This window comes from Monodelphis domestica, chromosome 1, assembly GCF_027887165.1.
Source record: "Monodelphis domestica isolate mMonDom1 chromosome 1, mMonDom1.pri, whole genome shotgun sequence".
Classification (NCBI taxonomy): Eukaryota; Metazoa; Chordata; class Mammalia; order Didelphimorphia; family Didelphidae; genus Monodelphis; species Monodelphis domestica.
In genome coordinates, this window is record NC_077227.1 from 126,196,946 (window position 1) to 126,218,832 (window position 21,887).

The window sequence follows — 21,887 nt, forward strand, 5'->3', positions numbered from 1 at the left end:
ATCGCGTTGCTGCTGCCTGAGCACATTCTCCCTCCGCTACCCCGCCTCCCGCTACTAGGCTGCTCCGAAGCATCGCTCGTTATGAGGAAGGAGGTCGTGGCTGATTCGCAGTCCGAGGGGAGCAAGACACGGTAGTGGGATCCCTGGGCCTTTGGGAGGAGCCCTCCCCCCCAGAGAGGGGATGGCAAGAGCCGCGACTTCGGTACCTCTCCAACTCTCGCAGTTCCCGCTCCGGCTCCCAGTCCGAATCCGAGTCGTGCTCGCAGTCCCCAGGACCAGGACCCAAGGTCGGGCCGGTTCCAGGTAGTCTCGCCATGCCGCGTACCACAAGCCGAGACCACGCAGCGGCGACTAGGAGCCGTGAGCTGGCCAAAAGGCTAGAGGTAGCGGCCATGACGTAAGAAAAGCCGAGCCGAACTGAAGAGGAGGAAGTGGAGGAATGCGACCCGAGCGGGACAGGAAACGGAAGGGGCTGGCTCCATTCTGAGCGATCAGGACGACGGGAGGAAATCCGGGGCGTCCCGGGGCCTCGGGACCTGACGTCAGTGTCTCCCCGACGTCCTAGAGAGAGGGCTGGGGTTCGATCGGGTGGTTCTCTGCCCGGTTTCGAGTGACAGGTGAGGGGACTCTACAGCTCAGGGGCTTAAGGTTCCCTAGTCCAGTCCCTGAAGCGTGAGGCGCTGGGGAAGTGACAGGCAGGAAGGGAAACGCTATAAAACTTTAATAAAAAGACGAATACAATTGCAAAGAGCTAAGTCTCGGCCCAGGCCGTGGCTGCCCTGGTACCGCCCCAATCGGTTAGGGGCGGTCGCGAGGCGGCGGCGGCGCGCCCCTACCCCGGCCGGCGCACGCACTCCAGGCCTCACGTCACACCGCAGCACGCCGACATCCTCCTGAGCGCTGGCAGCCCCACGCCCGGTCACCCGGCTCTGTTCGGCAAAGGGCCCCGGCTGTGTGTTCCTACGCGCTGTGCTCGGGTCCGAGGTCGGACCTAGGGAGTAGTCACCTGCTCTCTTTTCGGCCCAGATGTTAACGTCTGCTCGCTGATTTCCAAGGACCAGTGGGTTCATTCTTCCGGCCCTGGGCTCTGGACCATCACCTGGGGGAATGAGGGGGCCTGAGCCTGGAGGCTCGCACTAGTGCTGCCCCGGCCACTTTTCTTCAGCCTGCTGTCCTTCTGCCCTCCCTGGAACCCAGGGGTTTTAGGGAACGTTCGATTTCTCGTGACCGCGTCCTTTTTTTTCCCCCACAGCGATGTTATTAAATGCAACTTGGTGGTTAAGTAACACTCCCTCAGCCCCCTGGGGTAGTTGAGTCCCTCTTACCTGTGGTGGCTGATGTTGAGGAGACCCAGTGCAGTAGAGTGCTGGAGAAGGGGTGCTGAGGCAGGGCACAATGTCAGCTCACGGGCTGTGGCTCTGTGCCTGGATTCTGTCATGGAGGGCAAGCTGCAGCCAGCCCAGGAGTCACTTGCCTCTCTCTCAGGGTGCAGAAGGTAGCCCTGCCTTGGGGTTAGGGAGGGCGGCACTGATCCTGCCAATGCCCGGTTCATAGCTTCTAGCCTTCTGTTTGTTTGGCCCTCTAAAATAGAAACATAGGGCCCTGAGGATCTGGTAGAGCTAACACTCATGAGTCCGGGTCTGTTAATCTGAACCTTCCTTCCCCAACTCTGATCCACCTATCAAAATAGGGAATATGGTACCCAAGAAGCATTTGGAAAAACATTTACAGCACCCATATATTTTCTATCATCCATCATCCAAATTCTCTTGACTTTTAAGAGCAAGGAGACAGTTCAAGTTTCCCCAATAATTTTACTTTTTTCTTGTGATAAGTGAGAAGACTACTCCTCACTTAAGGTATTCTTTTAGCTTTGGATGTAATTATACCCATTTAACTTTTGGCTTTTTAATTCAAATTTCTGTGGCCTCATCTAGATGTTTTCATTCCACTCCTTAAATGACAGGCTACTTTAGTTTTTAAGAAACTTCCTTCAGAGCCTTTTCCTCTGCTCAGTGGATATTACAAACCACTTTTCCTAATGCTCAAGGACTTCCTATTCCCATAGTCCTGCAAATTCCCTATGATGTGATTTGGAGTGATTTTGGCTGAGGTATTCGCAAGAATTTATCTCAGGGTATTTAATAGAACTAGACAAGGTGAGAGGGGCTAAATTACTTGAGATGCCTATAACCCTACAACTTAAGTGGGAAAGAGTGGCCAAATCAGGCATTTAGGAAGAGCTGCAAAGAGCCCTTTATTGATAATTTCTCATTTGAGATATTTAGGTACTTACGGCTCTCATGCTTGCATCGGGCACTGGAAAAATAACGTCTGCCTGACTTCTTCATTGTAAGTGAGTTCGAACCACTGCCTGCAGAAGAGGTACCTAACGTAGAAGAGGTACCTAACCAGTTGAGGTTCTTGGGCTGCAGCTGGCACTGGGAGGGGTGGGGGATGGTTGCCCTCATATTTGACAATGGGCCCAAGATGTTGGGGATGAATGTGTGAGTCCGGACTGGTTGTATGAAGTTAGGACCCAGTTCTGTGATGGACCCTTCTCTTAGAAGGGACAAAGGGACGAAATTCACAGACTGCACATCTCGGTTGCCAAGTCCGTCCTGGTGAAATCTAGCCTAAAAGAAGAGTAATGCCTTACTACCTTTGTTGGGAGGAAGAAGATTTGGGGAGAAACGGGGGGCCAAAAAACCATTTCTTCTAGAAGAACCACTATTCAACCTGTTTTTTCTTTGGGCTTTGACAAAAGTAGACAACTCAGGTAGGTCTACCAAAGAAAGTTTTTTGCTGTTTACCCACCCACTTATCTTTCCATGGAGTCCCTAATGGTATCAAGATAAGGCAATTGTGTGCCCTAGGCAAAGCTTGAAAATTATACTTTCCTGTATTTGAAATTTGTGTCCATCAGAGGATTTGAACCTGTATTATAAATCAGAGTTGTCAAACTTGCAGCTCCCTAGTGTGGCTCTAACCAAATTAAAATGTAATTGGGAAATGTTTAACAAAATAAAAAATACAGTACAGCTCAGATTATGCTCATTTGTGGTTTTCTAAGTCAATATGTGGCACTGACCATTTCTATTTGAGTTTGATTCCACTGCTATAAATCATACAACTTGACTAATCACAAAATATCAACATGCCATAAAAAGCAGACTTTTCTGCAATTATATGTATTTATTTAAAAACAATATTAAATGTTTTTTGTTGCACTTCCTACCCCCGGCCCAAAGATGTGGTATTTTAGCTGCCTATCTACTTTGTTTAGTAGTCCTGACTCTGAGCCCCAGAAATTCTGGAAAAAGCCATTCAGAAGCCACAGAGGACTTAAATATTTATGGCTTTGGCTTTACTTATGTGACAGTCACATTTTATTTTAGTGTGGCAGGAGTATTTGTAGTAATATCCCACACCTCTCCAAATATGAGGGTAATACAAACATTATCCAGACCAGCTAGCTCATGAGCTGTGACACTGCATATCCCTGACTGTATTTCAGTGTAAGCCCAACCCTACCCCCCCCCCACCCCCATTCAGGCCCCAGCTTGTAAGGCTTCAATTTTTACTGTTGCCTTCACATAGGCAACTGTGTCAGGCTCCATTCTGAACTAGACAACTGATGGTATTATCCCCTGACACATTTTACAGCACCCTCTTCCCATGCTATGTAATAGTGTGAAGGGGCTCTCACCCGATTTGAAGGGAATTTGTTCTGGGATCGTTGAGTAGGGTGCAGCAAACGGGTAAGCTGATCTACAATACCCAGACTACGAATAAGATTTTCCCTTTGGAGAAGGGACTTCATCCGCTCCAGCTCCTCTTCCTCCACAATATCTTGAGGTTGCATGGTGTCCACCTGTACTGTTGGCAGCTACAGAAAACACAGGTTATAAATGAAAGGCACCAAACTGGCAGTAAAATGTATTTGTATTAATGGGTCTTGCATTGTTCTCCCCAACTCCCATACCATCTTCCTTGTTGGTTGGCTATCCACTCAACTGCTCTGCTTTCTCTGTTAAGTTCCAAATAACATACTACTCATATAATACCCAAATTTTCCCTTGATGGGAAAATATAAGTTTTTTTGAAGTAAGTTTATCTTCTGATTTAAATGTACCTCCCTCATTGCTTTCTTATATCTGATGAAATCTCTTACAGAGGCCAGGCTCAATATACTGATTAAATTAGATGTTTAAATCTTATTTTATATAGGACAGTATATATTCCTTCTGTTAGAATTCCTAAAAATTTTCCTGTGCTCCCCAATTTCACTACTGAAAAGGGAGCCTGGTATAGTGGAAAGAACAGTGATCCGAAGGCCAACAAACCCAAGTTCTTGTTCTATCTCTACTGCTTATTTGTTGTGACATCTTAGCAAATCATTTAACTTTTCTCCTTGCCTCAGTTTCCATCTATGTAAAGTGGGAAATTTTGACTAGTTGACCTCTCAAGTCTCTTGCAGCTCTTAGAATAAATGATTCTGGGGGCAGCTGGGTAGCTCAGTGGATTGAGAGCCAGGCCTAGAGATGGGAGGTTCTAGGTTCAAATCTGGCCTCAGATACTTCCCAGCTGTGTGACCCTGGTCAAGTCACTTGACCCCCATTGCCTAGCCCTTACCACTCTTCTGCCTTGGAGCCAATACACAGTACTGACTCCAAGATGGAAGGTAAGGGTTTAAAAAAAAATAGAATAAATGATTCTGTGATTCAGTTTAAAGCCAATGATACCTGCTTTTCTTGGTTCCTAGACCTCATGTAGCTCAGACGAGAGGGCAGGCTCTTGGGCCCCACCCTGGGCCTGTTCTTCTCTCCTGCTGATTCACCCTGGTTGACATCCTTATTTTCTTTCCTCTTCTTGATGTTATTGTTGCCTGTGGCCTCAAGCTGTTCCTGCTTCAGGCGAATCTCCTCCAGTTGCTGCCTGGCAGGACAAAGCAGTCTCAGGTACTAGAGCAATTACAGGGGGTGGGAAGAATGGACTATAAAGACTGTTGGGAATTGATAAAAAGGAGGGAAAAAAGCTAGTGGTATAACCTATATTACACCTTGGGGAGGGGAAGCGAAGGAAAAAGAGAATCTGAACCTGAATCATAAAATTTCAGAAAACAATCGTCAAAATTGTTTCAGTGTATAACTGAAAAAAAAAAATTAAAGAAGATCACTTTGGCAGCTAAGTAGAGGTAAGACCAGAGTATGAAAAAACTTGAGTCAAGGAGACCAACCAAAAAGCTATCGCAAAAGTTCAGATTAAGATGATAAGAACCTACATCAGAGTTGTGGCTATGCCAGAGAAAAGGAGATGTGATAGATGAAACACTAAGACTTGACTATATATCTGTAGATATATACAGGGAGAAAGCAAGAGCAAATAAGAATAATGAATTGAAGATACCACAAAAATTATAAGTCTGAGGAAGAGGGAAATATTAGAAGAGGAATTTTAGGGGAAAGATATTCTGTTTTGGACATGTTTAGTTTGAGATGCCTATAAGACATGGTTTGAAAAATCTGAAAGGCAGTTGGAGAAACAAAACTGAAGGTTAGGAAAATTTAGGACCAGGTAAAAGATTAGAGAATCATTTGCATAAGGATAATTAAATTCATGGGACCTAATGAGGTTACCAAGCAAAAGAATATATGTTATTGAGTTGTTTTAATCCTGTCTGACTCTTGATGACCCCATCTGGGGTTTTCTTGGCAAAGATACTGATATAGTTTGTCATTTCCTTCCCTAGCTTATTTTACAGATGAGGAAAATGAGACTAATGGAGTTGAGTGACTTGCCCAGAGTCACAGAGCTAGTAAGTGTCTGAGGCTTAGTTTGAACTCTTCCAAGTCCAGTGCTCTATCCACATTACTACCTAGCTGTTAGGGGAGTATAAAAAGGATTACCTTTGCTGCAGGGAGCAACACAAATTGGTAGTCATAAATTTCTTGATTTTCTACAGGTCTATTCAGTAGCACATGAATAAGAAGCAAAGGCAGTGGGAAATAATACAAGATTGGGGCTTGGCATGGCCTGATTAATGAAAGGATAAGGGGGACCAGGATTTGTATAGAGGGCAATGTATGTATCATTGACCTGGTTCACTGAAAGTTTAAAGGTGGGAAAGGGAGCTAATAACCTGGAAAAGAACTGAGGGGTTGAGGGACTGAAGGTCATACTAAGGACAAAGAACAGGGTTAGGTGTGTAAGGCTGATGTAAAGATGGAATAATAAACAATTATGTTCAAATAAAGGAGTTTCAGAGTTCCTGAACCTGAAAGTGAACATTTATTAGTGATGACAAGATCAAAGGACTGACCATCTCTATATGCAGCTGAAGTGGAGGAGCAAGTCATGGGAAATTAGCGAATTAAGGAAATTAGGGTGTTTGAGGATATATCAATATGGATATATCCCCTACAAGAGGGGCAGGAGTTGAAGAGGACAGAGAGATCATAGAGCAGGATACTGAACTCATTAAGGAAAGAGGGAGAATGTCTAAGGGGGTTGGTAGATAACAGCTACCAGAATCTTCATTAGATGATAAATTATGGATTGAATGAACCTCAAATGAGAGCTTGAATGATTGGGAAACGGGGAGATTGAAAGTAGCAATGAAGACAAGAAAGAGTATTCTGATTCCTCAATATGAGATGAGAACTGTGAAAGAATGTTGGGAAGAGTATAAATGAAAGTACAACTGATGCTGGAAATGGTGACCAGGGATGCTGGGTCATTGGAAAGGAACCAAGTGTTAATAAGTATCAGAAAAATGGAAGAAGAAAAGAAAAAGTTTAAGATGAAAGTTAAATTGGGCAATGTACCTGGCACATTCTTCCCTGGCTTTGGAGGCAGCAGTCTCCTGGAAAAGGGAGCCATTGTGCTTGAAGAATGGTGCATACTTTTCAGTATCTGGCCCAGGGTAGATACGCCGATAGCCACCTAGGTGGGAGTTCTCATACCTCTCCTGATCCAGCAATGCCGCATTTGATGACTCCAATTGTTCTCGCTTGTAGGAATCATGCCTATTTATTAAGGGGAGAGGAGGAGAGAAGAGAAGAGGGGAGAGAGAGATTGATTCAGAGTATAAGCCTGAAAGGCATTTCTCCCCAACTTTCAACTTGCCAATTTGAAACTTTAGTCCAGAACCACCTCAAAGATAACTTAAGTCAACCAATCCAATGTGCCTCAATAGAAAACCCCTCTGTGATCCAATCCTAATTGTGAAATTATAAATTCATCCACAGTTGGTACAGCTGAAGTTATTTATTGTGATGGTGCCAATCTACTTAGCTTTTGACATCCCCCCCCCCCAACAAGGGTTACACTAGAAGACACATGCTCTGCTACTTTTATGTTTCAGGATAGCAGCAGCATCATTCATGGCTTCGTTTTCTGTGTTAGTAATCTTTATCATCAGAAATTATTAAGTATTGTGCCAAACTATAAAAAAAAAAGAAAATAAACCAGACCCAGTGCCTGCCTGCCTGCCTGCCTGCTAGGAGTTTCTACTCTTAGAAAGAAAACAATGGGGTAAGCAAATCCATGGTTTAACAGACATAAATAACTGTACACATAAAACATCAGAATACCGGGATTCTCGTGGCTGTTGATGACATTGGAAAAGTCGTTCCTTAACTCTCCGTTTATCTTCTTCTAGCACCTTCTTTTTGTCACAGCCTCGTAAGTTGATAAGGTTCATGGCATCACCAAGAAGTGCATCCTTCACTTCCCGGTCAAGGCATGAGTCTGTGGTGAAGCTTGGAGAGTGATTTACCTATCAGGAAGAGTCATTATTTATCCCCTGCCTAAGTCCCCCCAAAATGCTAGTGATCATTTGCAGCTGACAAATTAAGGATAACTGAAAGATCATTAACAGAGATATCTCTCAGTGGCTAAAGATGAACAGACTAAACCTATGTTGTCTAATCTACAAACAGGTTGTAACAAAGGTCACTGGAAATTTCACAAATTAGTAAGGACAAGACAAAGAAATCATGACTATATCTTGGACCAGGGGTTCACTGCTTTGGTTCACCCAGGGACAGAGCTCTCAATTTGACTCCTCCCTTGATCTTGGTTTTCCAGCATCCTGGGGACCGTCCTCACCTCTAGCAGCCAGGGCTTCAGCTTGTGGTCCAATAAGATATCAAAGCCAAGGATCTCAAAGCAGGCACAAGTACCACTACCCAAATACTGTGGAAAGCAGGTTCGATAGTTGTGTCGAAGGACGGAATGAGCGGAGATTACAGTCTTGATGATGATGTCCTCGATATCCCCCCACAGTTCTCTTGGCTCGTAGCTGTGGTCCCTCAGCCAGGTATTGAGTGTTGACAGCTTCCTGTGAGACCCAGTACTCAGAGGACTAATACCCATGGCTCTTGGGTCTTGCCATAGTCAGGGCACTCTCCAACCCCATACCCTTCTGGTTTTCAAAGGAAATTACTCTTTAGAGGGAAGATTGGAATCTGGGTATGATTTCTGAATTGGAGACAAAGATTAATGGGCCATACCCAGGGCAAGGGTCCAGCGAGCCTGAGATAGGAGAACTGTTCCTGAGTGTTACAGAGAAACCAGACTCCAAAAAGGACCCTCAATTGCCAGGACTACTGAGACTTTCACAGTGCTTGTGCAGGGCTGGGCTAGCCTGGGCTGGGTAGGAGAACAATGGAAGTTGGGGAGATAAAAGGAGAATTACCTCTTACTGCCTATAGTCTCATCCCGGACAAAATTCTCATTGTGTTTGTTGATAGCATAGTTGGTCAGGTGCATGCAGACATCATCCTGTGAAGGGACCAATTCTGTATTCTCAGGTTATCATAAGGAGGCATATTCTTAATCTTATCCTGCACTCTTTCCTACATTCCACTCCTTCCTGGGTTTTTGCTATAGTTCCTTTACTCATATACCATGGGTTTCCAAATGACTTTTAAAATTCACCAAAGGACCCTGCTGTCATTTAGGTTCTATGGTTCCCTTTCCTCCACTAGGAAGAATGGAAGTTTCAGTCAAGAGGATGACACTGAATTCTACTAAACTTATCTTTAATGGGGGCAGCTAGGTGGCTCAGTAGACAGAGAGTCAGGCCTAGAGACATTAGATCCTAGGTTCAAATCTAGTCTCAAGACACTTCCTGGCTGTGTGTAACCCTTGACAAGTCACTAAACTCCCATTGCCTAGCCCTTACTGCTCTTCTGTCTTGGAACCAATTTTTTTACTGATTCTAAAAGAAGGTCAAGGTTTACAAAAAACCCAAAGCTTTAATGGTTCCATCTCACCTCAAACTATTTTTCTCAACTATGACATTTCCCAATACTACTCTTGGGAAAAATTCTCAAATCAAATTATGAATATCCCCGTCTGACGTCCTTTCTTGAAAAGAGGCAAAAATTAAAAGTTAATTTTTTTATAACTTCTCTAGCTGTCTTTACAATGTTGTTGTAAGGACTTGTTGAGAAGGGGAGGGAGAAACACTAGAGCACTGCTGAGTATATATACAAATACTTCTACTTCAGGGCTCCCTTTTAAGTCCTCATACCAGATTGCTGATGCTGGGTTCCATGTACGGCATGGTAGCAAAGCGGGCTAAACCTTCTTCATACATGAAGACACGAAGTGGGTCACAGGATGTGATCAGGACATAGATTCTCATATCAAACTTGAAGCCATCGATGAGGAAAGGCTGAGAAAGAGTTACCCCATGAAGGAAACAAGCAGTAGGAACTAGAACTGAGGAAAGTGGAGGGTAAAAGGGTGCCCAAACCAGTCTCCTCCCACTGATTCTAGGAAGATGCAATCAGATTCAATTTCTTGTAAAAAACTAGTATCAAGGGTTTATGAGAGGTTAGTGTTCTGTATTCTAAATCATACTCACCTTAGATATATACTGCTGACAGATCATATGCTCCCCTGGTTTGATCTCCCGAGGATTCCGGGTGATGAAGATACCCCGTCCCTGGCAGCCACTGTCTGGCTTACAGATATAAGTACGAGTTTTCCGCTGACGTCCATGGTTCTGAAAGTCCCCATAGCTGTTTGGCACAGTGGCAGTGGTCAGAAAGCTTCTAAGGCATCATGGTCACTGCTCACCCATAGGATCTTCTGAGCATTTCCCATTATTCACTGTGTGACCCTCCTGGAACACCCATTCTCATGTCAGTTTTCCTCTGGTCAGCTGAATTCCCCTCCTAACTTTTATCTCATGTGCCATTCTGATATAGCAACAGGAGTCTGAAAGGGGCACAGACTGCTACATTCTACCATGTCTATATCAGCATTACGTTGAATTTCACTCACTCTGCAGGGAGGCACCAGGTCCGGGGGAAGATATTATACTCGGAAGGATAGAGCTTATGCATGCGGTTGAGATTCCGGGCCAGCAGATCTTTGCGACAGATTTCTGTCATTCCTGGAAAGTGGTTGATTTTCTGAAAAAGACAGAGCCAGCCAGGTTCATCTAAGCAAAGTGGGCATTAGCTCCCCAGATTTAGACATAAGCAGAAGCAGTAAAGGAAAATGGTCAGAGCACAGATACGGAGAGTACAGCAAAGGGAGCAGTGCCTCAAGAGTATTATGAGAAGATATCCTTTAAGGTAGGTGTCTCTTTCGGAAACTTCTTTCTAAAGGAAGAATCCATAAAGGATCTGTTTACACAAAAATATTTATAGCTATGCTTTTTGTGTTGGCAAAGAATTGGAACCGAAAAGGAATGGATGAACAAATTGTGGGTATATGATGGCAATAGAATAAAATTGTACTACAAAGAACAGGACGATTTCAGAAAGAACTGCAAAGATCTACATGAACCGATGCAGAGTGAAATAAGCAGAACTGGGAGAACATTATACACTGTAACTGGAATATTGTGAGATGATTAAATGTAATAGACTTTGCTACTAATAGCAATCCAGGACAATTCTGAGGGACTTATGTAAAAGAATGCTATTCACTCCCAGAACTACTGGAATAGAAATGCAGATGAAAACATATGACTTATCTCCTGTTTATCTGGGTATATGATTTGAGGTTTTGCTTTTATAAGATTATTTTCTTACAAAAATGAATATGGAAATATATTTTGAGGGATAATACATGTATAACCCAGTAGAATTGCTTGTCAGCTCCAGGAGGGGGGAGGAAAGAGGGATAGGAGACAATATGAATCATGTAACTTTGGAAAACTTATGAGTAAATTTGTTATTGGAATAAAATAAAGATTAATAAATAAAAGAAGAACCCATGCTGCCTAGAGCATAGGACAAGATTAGGGAATGTCTGGTGAAGGGGCCTAGATCCATTACAATCCCTTTACATATATTACTCTAGTATCTCTAGTCACCTTCCAACATACTGGTCCTAAAATAAACAATGAAGCAAATGAAACAGATCCTTGGATTTAGAGGTAAAGATGGCTTTAATAATAAAAAGAATAGCTAGAATTTATATAATATTTTAAAGTTAACAAAATGCTTTATTGATATTTCATGGTTCCTAGTATGTGCCTAATGTTTCATCCATCTCTCTATCTCTTCTCTCTCTCTTTCTCCAAACCTCATTATGATACACAGAATCGCTGATGAACAAAGATTCATTTCCCACAAGTTTCTGGAAGAGGTCTTCCTTGAAAAACTCTATTTTTTTTTTTATTTTAAACCCTTACCTTCCGTCTTGGAGTCAATACTGTGTATTGGCTCCAAGGCAGAAGAGTGGTAAGGGCTAGGCAATGGGGGTCAAGTGACTTGCCCAGGGTCACACAGCTAGGAAGTGTCTGAGGTCAGATTTGAACCTAGGACCTCCCATCTCTAGGCCTGACTCTCAATCCACTGAGCCACCCAGCTGCCCTCGAAAAACTCTACTCTTTGAGGCAATGAACAAAGGAAGAAAAATGGTTTCCCAGTTATCCTATGGGGATAGGTACTCTAATGGGCCCTCCATCCTCTTCCCCTAGGGACTCTTTGCAAGGAGCTAATACCTGAAACCTCTTCATGTCCATAACACGCTCCAGTGAGACAGAACAGTCAGTCCAATAAACCGTCCATTCCTCATCTTCCCCCACCTCCTTCAGGCCACAGAGCTGGGCTGCTCGTCGAACTGAAAAGGCAAAAAAAGTCCTTACACCTGACCTTCAAGGTACATGCCATGTGAGAACAGAAAGAAGAGACTGTGGCCACTGCCCAAATCTCAGTATGTTGAAGAATAAGAATACTTGCTATGGACGAGGAACAGATTATCTAACCTAGGATGAGAGGAAGAGTATTTCATACTTTCAAATCTATTTTAACACATGATACTCCTATGCCAGTTATTCTACCAGAACCTTTCACTTGCAAGATCTGTCTGCAGCACAGAAACTAAAAACCTGGCTTGACTTTAGTCATCTCTGGCTTACCCCAGTCAGTGAATTAGGCCTTAATTCTCCAGAGTTGTCCCTAAGATACAATGACTTCTTTCTACCTGAAAAATTTTGCAGATCTCTATTATACCAACAGTTTCTCTGACCTCCCAACCCATCTGATGAAATCCTGAGCTTACTGAAGCTCAAGTCAAACTCTATTATCTTCAACGAAGTTTTCCATGGTTTTAGTTAGAGATGACCTTTCCCTCCTATGAACTATGACCCCTCTCTTTTTGTATTTCCCTTTTAAATTTATATTCTGTATTTTAATTGCTTGTATATTTCTCTCTTCTCCTACACTTTTAAAGACAGTGAAAGGGAATTCTTTATTCTCTTTGTCTATTTTTAATAAATCTCCTTACCCCATTATTAACTCATACTTAACCTCCATTTAACACTTTGTTAGCATCAAGTAAGAGAATTCACAAGTCACTTACTTGAAAAGCTCCACCCTTTTAACCTAATCAACCAGAAACTTGTGAATCCTTTGATAAGAGTTGACACCTTCAGAGGGTGAGAAGTGGATCCCACAGACACTGCCCCCCCACCCCGGGCAGTGCTAGGCAGTTTGGAAGCTGTGATTGGCCCCTGTGAAGAGGGGAAGGGACAAGAAGTGACTATAAAAAGTCCTGAAAGGTTTCAGTTAAGAGTGGTCTCCGGCTTGGAGGATCTTGATCTGGGACTTTGGACTTGGACCTCAGCTTTGACTTGGGACCTTGGCTCTTAGACTGTTTCTTGGGTGAGTGAGTAGCTGGTCTTCCTTTCCTGGCTTTTGGAGGGAGATTAGTTTTGCAGAGGCCTTCCCTGTTTGGAGGAAGCCAAGTGGGTAGAACACCTGGTCTTCCCTGCTGGGTTGAGCCAAGCATCGGAGCAATACTTGGTATGATAGGCTAGACATCTTCTCTACCCTCCTTTTTGTATTTCACTACTTTCACTCTTTTCACCTCTTTGTAAATAAGTTACTAAAAGTCATTTTGACTTGGGCTATAATATTTTTTCATCAATTACCACAATATTAACTTAGAATTCTCACATATTTAAATAAACCCTTAATTTAACTCCTTATAAGACAAAGACTGTGTCTTGGTTTTTTCCCAGTAAATAGCTCAGTATTTTATACTTAGTTGCTTTAAGTTTGTTGAATGGTTCAGTAGACCTTGAAAGCTGAAGCATACCAAGAGATCAAGGTTATAAACCAATGCTGATGTTATCTAATATAACCTAGTAGAAACCTGCCTTCTAAGCTTAACTGTGTTCCACAAAAGGAAGTTCATTGCTAACAGACCATGTCTTTTTGAAAGTCTGATGGGTATTTATAGTAGCAACATGTACACTGGGAAAGCTTTCTTTTAGAAAAAAGGAAAAGTTCTTACCACTTTCATACTTGCAATTGGTCAGGTTGATAGTCAGGAGCCTGCAATGGAGGAAGGTGGGAAATCAAGTGAAATTTTAAAACCAGATAGATGGGAAAATTGAATCCTGGAGTAGCTGAGTGGGTAGATGTAGGTCTCCAAACAGGACACCTGAAGATCTAACCAAAATCTGTCTCATTCTCTTTTACCAGTAATGGAGCCACTGGAGAAAGACCAGAATACCAATGAAGGAAAATTCAGATTTTACCATTGCTCTTAACTAATTAGCTAACTAAACTTTTGATTCTACCATCACCACATCATTAGTTTCATCTGTCACCTATCTCTCCATTACTACCATTAATCACTTCCTGAGGACAGGCCCACATCACCATCTGCCTAGACTATTTTAATAACTCCTTAATATGTGTCTTCCCGCCCTCTTCCAAATTGTCATAACTGCCACCATAGTCTTTCTTATGCACTGATCTGATCCCACTACACATTTACTCAAAAATCCTTAGGTTCTCCATTGTGGACCAAATAAAGTTAAAAGTTCAATTTGATAAGCATTTAAAGTGAACTGGGAAAAGCTTGTACTCATTGCCTGGCATTTAAAGTTCTCCTTAATCTTGAAATTACTCGAATGTCCTTTTTTTATTTCATTTTACTCCCTTGAACTCTCTTCTAGAGAAACTGGGCTACTCTCACCACTCAAAATCAAGGCTTTGATTTGCCTTTGCTCAAATAATTTCCAATGCCTAGAAATGCTCCTTTCCCCTTTGTCTTTCAAATTCCTATCTACTCTTCAAAGCCCAAATCAAGTATTATCTGGGCCAATGAACCTCCTGGAGTATTTCAGTGCTGGGCACAAAATAAATGGTTATTATATTGTAACATCCAAGCAATTTTTCTCCTGAAAGCAAAGATAATAAAATTAAGTCAGTTAGGTTTCTGTCTTCCCTGTTCCTTCCCAAGAGGGGGTAAGGGATAAATAGCTGATTTCAAGTCACCTTACCACTGAAATTCCCAGAAGCCTAGAAAGTACAAAGAGATTGTGGGGAACTATTAATTACTTTCGTTTCCGACGTCTCCTTTTCCTCCCAATATCCGAGTCCTCTGGCTCAGAGGGAGCTGCTACTTTCTTCGGAGACTTCTTGACAGTGGAAGCGGGGACCCCATTCCCAACTGCCTCTGTGCTGCTCTGTTGCGAAGCATTAGAGGGGTCTGTAGCCTTTTTAACACTTTCCTCCTCTGACTCCTCTTCCTCGCCATAGTCTTCCTCTGATTCACTGGTTTTGCTGACAGTAGTCTCCATATTTTTTGTAGATTCTGCAGCTGAGGCAAAATACCCAGGCAAGGGGTTAGTAAGGACTGCCCTGGCTCTGACGCTTGTCTCCAGCTGTCCCATGGCTTACTTTCTCTATATGCAATAGAGGGACACAGTATAGATTCAGGTAGACAGGTATGTATAGAGGGACGCCTGCTTGCAAACTGAAGGATAGAACCATTGCTGCGCGCTCCCTCTATGCCAGGGAGCTAGGGACCAAAAGTGCTGGGATAAAGGGAGCGGAGACAGTGGGGCGCCTCCCCGCGGCCGACCAGGGCAGGGGAAGCGAGGAAGGGTTGGACAATTTTTAATAGGAAGAGCTGAAACAAAGTTAATCACCAGAGCCTCGGTGGGGGGCGGTCCCGGCACAGCTGCTGCGCCCCCTAGAGCCTAGAAGCGGCCTGGCCGAGTACTCAGCCCCTCCCCTCGCCCAGCGCTCCACTAGTATTTTTCTCCGTCTACGGGGGTCGACCACCTCGCCCAAGGGGACAGGCTGACCCTGCCGATCGGGAGGGGAGCCCGCTCCCCTCCCGGGGCTCTCACCTAGCACTGAGACCCCGGCGGCGGCGGCGCCTCCACAGGCTCGCAGCGCCGCCGCCGCCGCCACCGCTGCCGTCGCCATGGACACGCCTTGGAGAAGCATTCTGGAGGGGCGGGGCCTCTTCCCCGCAGCCACACCCACCCTGGGCTTCGCCGCGGCCATCTTAGGCGGGGCAGAAAGAGACCTCAACTTCTGGGCCGTCGCGACAACAAAGGGGCCTGAAGCTACTGCCTCGCGAACCCAGTCTTCCTTCCGAACTGCCTACAATGCACGCTAGAATTTATAGTTTCTAGGGAGCCAAACTCCAGAACGTCGCGAAAGTCCTGAAGCGGCTCATTGTATGAATCATCTGGGCACTCGCGGCCCTGGCTGCTTAACGAACTTTGGCGGGAAGGCCTGGGAGGCGGCTCCTTGTCAATTACTTGGTCCTACGGAGCTGCAGGAGGGAAGATCTGGGCTCCAGACCCTTTCGGAGATCCTTAATATTGGACCTTTTGCTTAACTTCTCTCTGCCTAAATCTCCAGAAAATCAGTTGGAAAGCAGTCCCAAATGTGGAAATTGCTTTGAGGGTATATTGGACAGAATGATTCCTCCTCTCTCTGGTTAGAGACCACTTAAAATGTGTGTGTATGTGTACATATGCATATATATATATATATACATACATATTATAGACATATTACTGCAACAAAATTCAGGAAACATTTATTAAGCATCTACAGGTGCAGGGTACTGTAAAAATAGCTGGTCTCTGCCCTCTAGGAACTTATAATCAAAAATAAGAATACAAAATAATAGTGAGGAGAGTCCATAAAATGGGGATGGGAGATGGGTCAGGAAAGGTTTCATGGAGGAAACAGCACCTAAGATGCAGGAAAGCAAAGACAAGTGGCCATTAATGGGAAGGGTATTGCAGGCATTAAGAGAATGGGTGGAAATGTGAGTTTGGGAACGCTTAGCTTAAGAACAGCAAGCTAGTAGTTCAGTTTGGCTGACATGTAGAAGGCATGAAGACAATTAATAGTAAGAATGTGGAAGGGCTTTGAATGCTAGACCTCTAGGGAGCTTGTACTACCCTCTACAAACAATAGGGGGCCACTGAAAGTTTTTTGAATAGTCATGACTTGGAAGAGAAACCCTCTAAATTTAAGGCATAATAAATTAGAAAATAAATATCACTCTGGGGAAACACCTACTATTTCAGGAGGGACACCAGAGCTTCTTGAAGTTGTAAAAACTGAGATGGAGGCAGGAGAGATTGCTGAATGAGATTCACAGCTGAAGTTTCAGTCAAACTGTGGAAATCCTGGGAAGTTTTAACAGGAAGGTGCCCTGCCAGTTCACACAGTGCCACATTGAAAGCCTCCCCTTCCTTAACTCCAAATCTGGACTTCCGGGCCCAAAGGATGACCCGGATACCAGAATAGGTCAATGAGGATGGTGGGTTTCCAGGCGGGGCCCCTCGGGTCACAAATAAGTTATGTGCAATCTCCTGGTCAGCCAGGTAATTGGTGACTTGACAGACTCTGCCTACCAATGCCTCCAACTTTGGTCCTGGCTCATCAATGTAAAATAGGAAGCCAGGAGCTGGGAGTCCTTCTAGTAAGTGGATATGACCACTGGGATCTAGTGGCTGGCTTGGAGCTATCTCTACTGGCAGTTTGTGGGCTAGATAGTACCCATGCAGATGTAAGTGGTTGACAGAAGCCAAGCCACCCAGGCTGTTGAAACCCACACGGAAGCCTGGGTGAGTGCTAAGCATGACAGCCTCTATACCAAATTGTAATGGGCCTGGCATGAGGATCTGTGGTAGCCCTTGGGTGGGCTCTGGCACAAAAAGCACATGTCCCCATTCCAAGGGACTGACATTGATAATTACCAGGACCTCAGTGCACTGGAGAGCCATTGGAAAGCCTGGATCTCTGCACAGGTGGAAGAGGATTTCTCCTGGTTGGATCTTATTGAAATGGAACTGCTGAGGGTCAAATGCCTGCCTCACACTCTGGATGTTCTGGGGGGGTCTTCTCTGTACACCTCGCTCCACATTCAGTTGAGCCACAAAACCCAGAGGGCCAGGTAGGATTTGGGTCTGCAGGTCCCCAAGGCAGTAACGAAACAATCCTTGTTCCATCCGTTGTTTCCAGGATGACTGGAGGGCACAATCAAAACGAGACAGCAAAGGGGGACACAGTTCACCAGATTCACTAGTCTGCCATTGTATCCCTTTCACTCTCAGCTCCTCCTGGCGATATACAAAATCTAATACTCCCAGCCCAACGGAGAGTCTTGACTGTTCATCACAGCCATTGCTCAGAGGTGGTAAATGTGAAGTTTCATTTATATTCTGTGGTACAGCCATATGATAATGGTACAAATCCCAAGTTCTACCAGGCAGGGTTTCCTCCAGGTCACCTGGAACACAATAACAAGTAGTGAAGGAACACAAAGTATGATATACTAAATTTCTAAGGACTTTAAACTGAACTTAAAAAAATTTTTTTTTGATTCCTTGATTTGTTTTTTTAATTGCCTTTAAAAATAACTTAAAAAAAAACACAACCTCTTACCTTCTATCTTAGAATTAATAATGTGTATTGGTTCCTAGGCATAAGAGTATTAAGGGCTGGGCAGTATGGGATTAAGTGACTTGTCCAGGATCACCGAGCAAGTTAGTATCTGAGGCCAGAATTGAGTCCAGGACCTCTCCTCTCTAGGCCTGGCTCTAGCCACTGAGCCACCTAGCTGCTCCCAAAAATAACTTTTAAAGTTCTGGGAAAATATTTTTTAACATCTACTTTCCTAAAAACAGCTTTTCCCACTCCTGCCGCCTCTATATATAACTGTACATATATGCCCCATAATATGTTGTAAGACTAAATTTAATATCATAACTCCAAGTTTATTTAATAAGATTTATTAATAATCATTCAAAGTAGAAGAAATAAAAAGACAAAAGTAAAAGCCTAAGTAAAGAGAAATTTTCCCAGCCACTTTGGGGGTGGGGGGATAAGGTGGGATCACACACAAACTTTCATCTCCAAAATGTAAGGCTATAACTTCAAAATGAAAGTGGGACCCTGGGATTCAGAGTCCTGGGGTGCAGATTCTAATTACACAAATTATAATTATAATCACAATTATAATTATAATCCCTCAAAATGTATGCAAGGCCAAACTTAACAAAGGAAAACTTGATAAGGATTATAAAGTTTGTCTCATAACATCTTTTTCATCTGCCATTGAACCAATCCCTCTGAAATTCTCACTAGTAGTGCCATGTCTTTCTAGTGAATCAGGAAATAGAAAGAGGAAGGGGAAAATGCTTCATTAAACTTATATATGTCTCCTGATAGCTGGCTCTTAGTCATCTTCCGTTAGTTCAAATCAATTAGTTGAAACTTTGGAAAGTTGTCTTCTTCCTAAACAAGTTAGCAATGAGTCCTGTGTGTCTAGAAAGCAGTGGAGAGGACAAGGCCATGGTTGGATGCCAAATAATTGATTCATCAATTCATCAAATATTTATTGACCCACTCCAATATGCAAATTTGAGATACAATGAGGAAATAAGTGATGGCCATTGTCCTTCAAAGAAAAAAAACTTGTCCTTGCTTTTACAGTGTAGTAGGGAATATAAAACATTTAAAGACATTTACAGAAATTAACATTCACATATTTTTACCTTACCATGTAGATGATGAATTAAGTTTTCAAAGAGCACATGCATATTTGCTTGAACTTCATAACAGTCCCATGAGGTAGCCAGGACTGGTGTCCTAATTTTACCAAAGAAGAATCTGAAGTTTAGTGACATAGAGTAAAAGTCATAAAGCCAGTAAGTGGTGGAATTAGGGCGTAAACCCAGGAGTGGTTCGTGCTGGGCCCAGAGTCAGGAAGACCTGCATTCAAATTCGACTTCCCTTAACCTCGTTTGCTTCAGTTTCCTCAATTGTAAAATGGGGATAATCGTGGCACCCTACCTTGTGGGGCTGTCATAAGGACCAAACAGTGATTTGTATTTGTTCAAGTTGGTGCTTGGCTCATAGTAGGCGCTATATAAATGCTTATTTCCTCCCCCCTCCCCTTTTTGACTCCAAATAAAACTCCTTCCACAAACATCCGCAACACCAGATAAATTCCGTTAAAGATGTCGGGAAAAAAGAGAGTGGGGAGGCAAGGGAGTTTAGAGGAGGGAGAAATCTACTTGTGGGTTGAAGACTATCAAATGAAAATTTCCTGCGTACCACCCTTCCCTCGGACTCCCCTCCTACTACTGAGGTTCCAGAGATTTCAATCTTCCCAGCACAGAGGCTTCCAAATAACTGTCAACTATATTTTTCTCCCTTCCCCTTCTGCTTTCCTCCAGAAAGTAAGTGCACCGCCTCTCTTCCCTCGCTCCCCTCCATTCCTCACCTTGGCTTTTCCCTCCAAAGCTGTCCTAGGTAGCACAGGTGCCTTTTCCTGGAACCGGGGAGAGGAAGCTGGCAGTCCGACTTCCTGAACGCTTCGGCGGTCACGAATGCGCATGCGTCCCTTTTAAAGGCCAGGAGCAACTATGAGGTAGAGAAAAGATCACCCACATCCTTCTTGAGGAGCTGGTGGGCGGGGCATGCTAATTATGCCCCGCCCCGTTTTAAGAGGCAGAGACAATTTTCCCCTCCCCCTTCCACCCCGGATTCTTCTCCCCACCCCAATTCTGTCAGGTCTTAGAATCCCAGGATTCAGGGCTGGAAGGGACTCTGGAGAAATTATCTTGTCCATTATCCTCATTTTACACAGACCTTCGATCCTCCTGAAATGATGCAGTTTTAGGGGTGATTGATTTCTCAGCTCCTGGCTCAAACCTTCATTTCAGGTAAACGCTCTCTTGCTAGTCCGTAGAAGCCACACACGCACATACATCTAATACATACATACCAACATTACAGTCAGACATTAAGCAACATAAATACAAATTAGGGGATCAAATTGAGAAATATTCTCCGCGCCCATCTTGGCTACCACTCTTCTAGGAAATTAATTAATTTCTCCTTTAATTCCCCAGTAATCTCACTAGAAGAGACCAGAAGAACACAGTTACTCCATAATCTCGAGGTCCCAGGGGTTAAATAAGGGTGTTACTCTTCTGCCCCTTGCAGAGGGTCTTTGAAGAAAGTGGGCTGTACTTGCTTCTGCAGCATGTATACTGAAGAAAGAAAATGAGCTGATGACGCCTCTCACCTAGGCTCTGGAATCTCAAGGTCAGTCAATAAATATGAATTATGCGCCTGCTATGAGCCAGGACCTGCGATAAGCACTGGAGAGACAAAATGAAGCAAAATTTAGCCCCTGCTGTCTAAATGGGCTCACAATCTATAGAGACAAGCTGACAAAGATTTTTTAAAAAGCTACATACAGGATAAATGGGGTCGGAGAGAGGGGGAAATAAGAGAGAGAATGAAGAGGGCTTGAGAAGGCTACCTGTAGAAGATAGGTTTTTAGTTAGGGCTTAAAGGAAGCCAAGAGAGGTCAGTAATAGGAGTGGAGGAGAGAGCCTTCCAGGCATGGGCTACAGCCAGAGAAAACTCTCTACTCAAGAGATGTAATGTCTTGTTCGTTGAACAGCCAGTGTCACTGGATCGAAGAATACGTGTTGGGGATTTTGGAGTAAGAACAGTGAAGAGGTAGGACGGAGATAGATAAAGAAGGGTTTTGAACGCCAAACAGAACTTTTTTGTGTATTTGCTCCTGGAGGTGATAGGGAGCCTCTGTTTTTGAGTTAGGGAGGCGACAAGAGTTTACTTGCGCTTTAGGAAGTGGACCAGGAATAGTCACATCATTTGGAGAGTTTCCAGGAGTCGGAGTGAAGAAACTGGCCCACTCCTTTGTTTAACCGTGGGGTTCCCTAGAAAAGCAGTAGTAGTTAAAAAAACCTCCCGCTTCAAATGGTGTAAGCACTACCAATAAAATTACACGATCTTTCCAGTCTCATGCACAGCCCTCTGGGAGATGTAGTTCAGAGACTCTCTCCCAATGAGCTAGGGTCTTTCGTCCCTATGTATTGTGGGAAATGATGTCCTGGGTTCAGGCCCACTATCACCTGGCGAGAAAACTGAGCCCCAGAGACCTGTTCGTTCAAAATTCGCGTTTTCTCCACAACATCCCGTTGCTTCTCTCTCTTTTAGGCGTGGGAATGAAGAGCTGTCTTCTAAGGTGCAGCAGCAACACAGGTCCCATGACTCCGGCTCAAACTCTCTTAACACCCCTTGGCTAAACTCGCCACACGCCTG

At 43.9% G+C, this 21,887-nt stretch overlaps 2 protein-coding genes across 11 annotated transcripts in view; both read right to left on the reverse strand.

The window, feature by feature from the left end:
• The window catches only part of LOC100014932 (guanosine-3',5'-bis(diphosphate) 3'-pyrophosphohydrolase MESH1), a 37,341-nt gene extending 21,583 nt beyond the window's left edge, over positions 1 to 15,758 (reverse strand). For 5 of the 6 annotated variants that reach the window (XM_056806256.1, XM_056806263.1, XM_056806260.1 and 2 more), the window contains exons 1-15: positions 15,623 to 15,758; positions 14,826 to 15,087; positions 13,771 to 13,811; positions 11,975 to 12,093; positions 10,300 to 10,430; positions 9,878 to 10,034; positions 9,542 to 9,685; positions 8,702 to 8,787; positions 8,113 to 8,344; positions 7,596 to 7,780; positions 6,828 to 7,028; positions 4,746 to 4,938; positions 3,710 to 3,889; positions 2,297 to 2,636; positions 1,326 to 1,581 (exon numbers count right to left, since the gene is read on the reverse strand). In XM_056806256.1, the coding sequence (XP_056662234.1) occupies positions 1,326 to 1,581; positions 2,297 to 2,636; positions 3,710 to 3,889; positions 4,746 to 4,938; positions 6,828 to 7,028; positions 7,596 to 7,780; positions 8,113 to 8,344; positions 8,702 to 8,787; positions 9,542 to 9,685; positions 9,878 to 10,034; positions 10,300 to 10,430; positions 11,975 to 12,093; positions 13,771 to 13,811; positions 14,826 to 15,087; positions 15,623 to 15,722 (2,627 nt within the window). In that variant the 5' untranslated portion in view covers positions 15,723 to 15,758. Of the gene's footprint in view, positions 1 to 703; positions 1,100 to 1,325; positions 1,582 to 2,296; positions 2,637 to 3,709; positions 3,890 to 4,745; positions 4,939 to 6,827; positions 7,029 to 7,595; positions 7,781 to 8,112; positions 8,345 to 8,701; positions 8,788 to 9,541; positions 9,686 to 9,877; positions 10,035 to 10,299; positions 10,431 to 11,974; positions 12,094 to 13,770; positions 13,812 to 14,825; positions 15,088 to 15,622 lie in introns of those variants that run through there. The other variant, XM_007479318.3, reaches the window with a different exon arrangement.
• Positions 14,951 to 21,789, reverse strand: GDPGP1 (GDP-D-glucose phosphorylase 1). 5 transcript variants are annotated; one of them, XM_007479316.3, is made up of 6 exons: positions 20,839 to 21,789; positions 20,400 to 20,520; positions 20,032 to 20,171; positions 19,306 to 19,394; positions 16,818 to 18,033; positions 14,951 to 15,087 (listed from the first exon to the last, which is right to left on the reverse strand). In XM_007479316.3, exons 4-6 carry the CDS (start codon positions 19,343 to 19,345, stop codon positions 15,039 to 15,041), a joined length of 1,305 nt encoding a protein of 434 aa, XP_007479378.2. In that variant the 5' UTR covers positions 19,346 to 19,394; positions 20,032 to 20,171; positions 20,400 to 20,520; positions 20,839 to 21,789; the 3' UTR covers positions 14,951 to 15,038. The 5 variants fall into 5 exon arrangements, with proteins under 5 accessions (XP_007479378.2, XP_056662291.1, XP_007479379.2 ...); XM_056806313.1 differs by having other exon boundaries at positions 19,301 to 19,394; XM_007479317.3 differs by lacking the exon at positions 19,306 to 19,394.
• Between the last annotated feature and the right edge of the window lie 98 nt (positions 21,790 to 21,887).

What these genes read in the sequence shown, in the direction of transcription:
- GDPGP1 (XM_016433764.2), bottom strand. Translation starts at nt 19,432, where the DNA reads ATGTCACTAAACTTCAGATTCTTCTTTGGTAAAATTAGGACACCAGTC. An exon ending in CTTAATTCATCATCTACATG is followed by an intron (nt 18,034 to 19,305) that starts GTAAGGTAAAAA and finishes ATTGTGTTCCAG; the next exon opens with GTGACCTGGAGGAAACCCTG. An exon ending in CTGGTGTCCCTCCTGAAATA is followed by an intron (nt 15,088 to 16,817) that starts GTAGGTGTTTCC and finishes ATTTTGCCTCAG; the next exon opens with CTGCAGAATCTACAAAAAAT.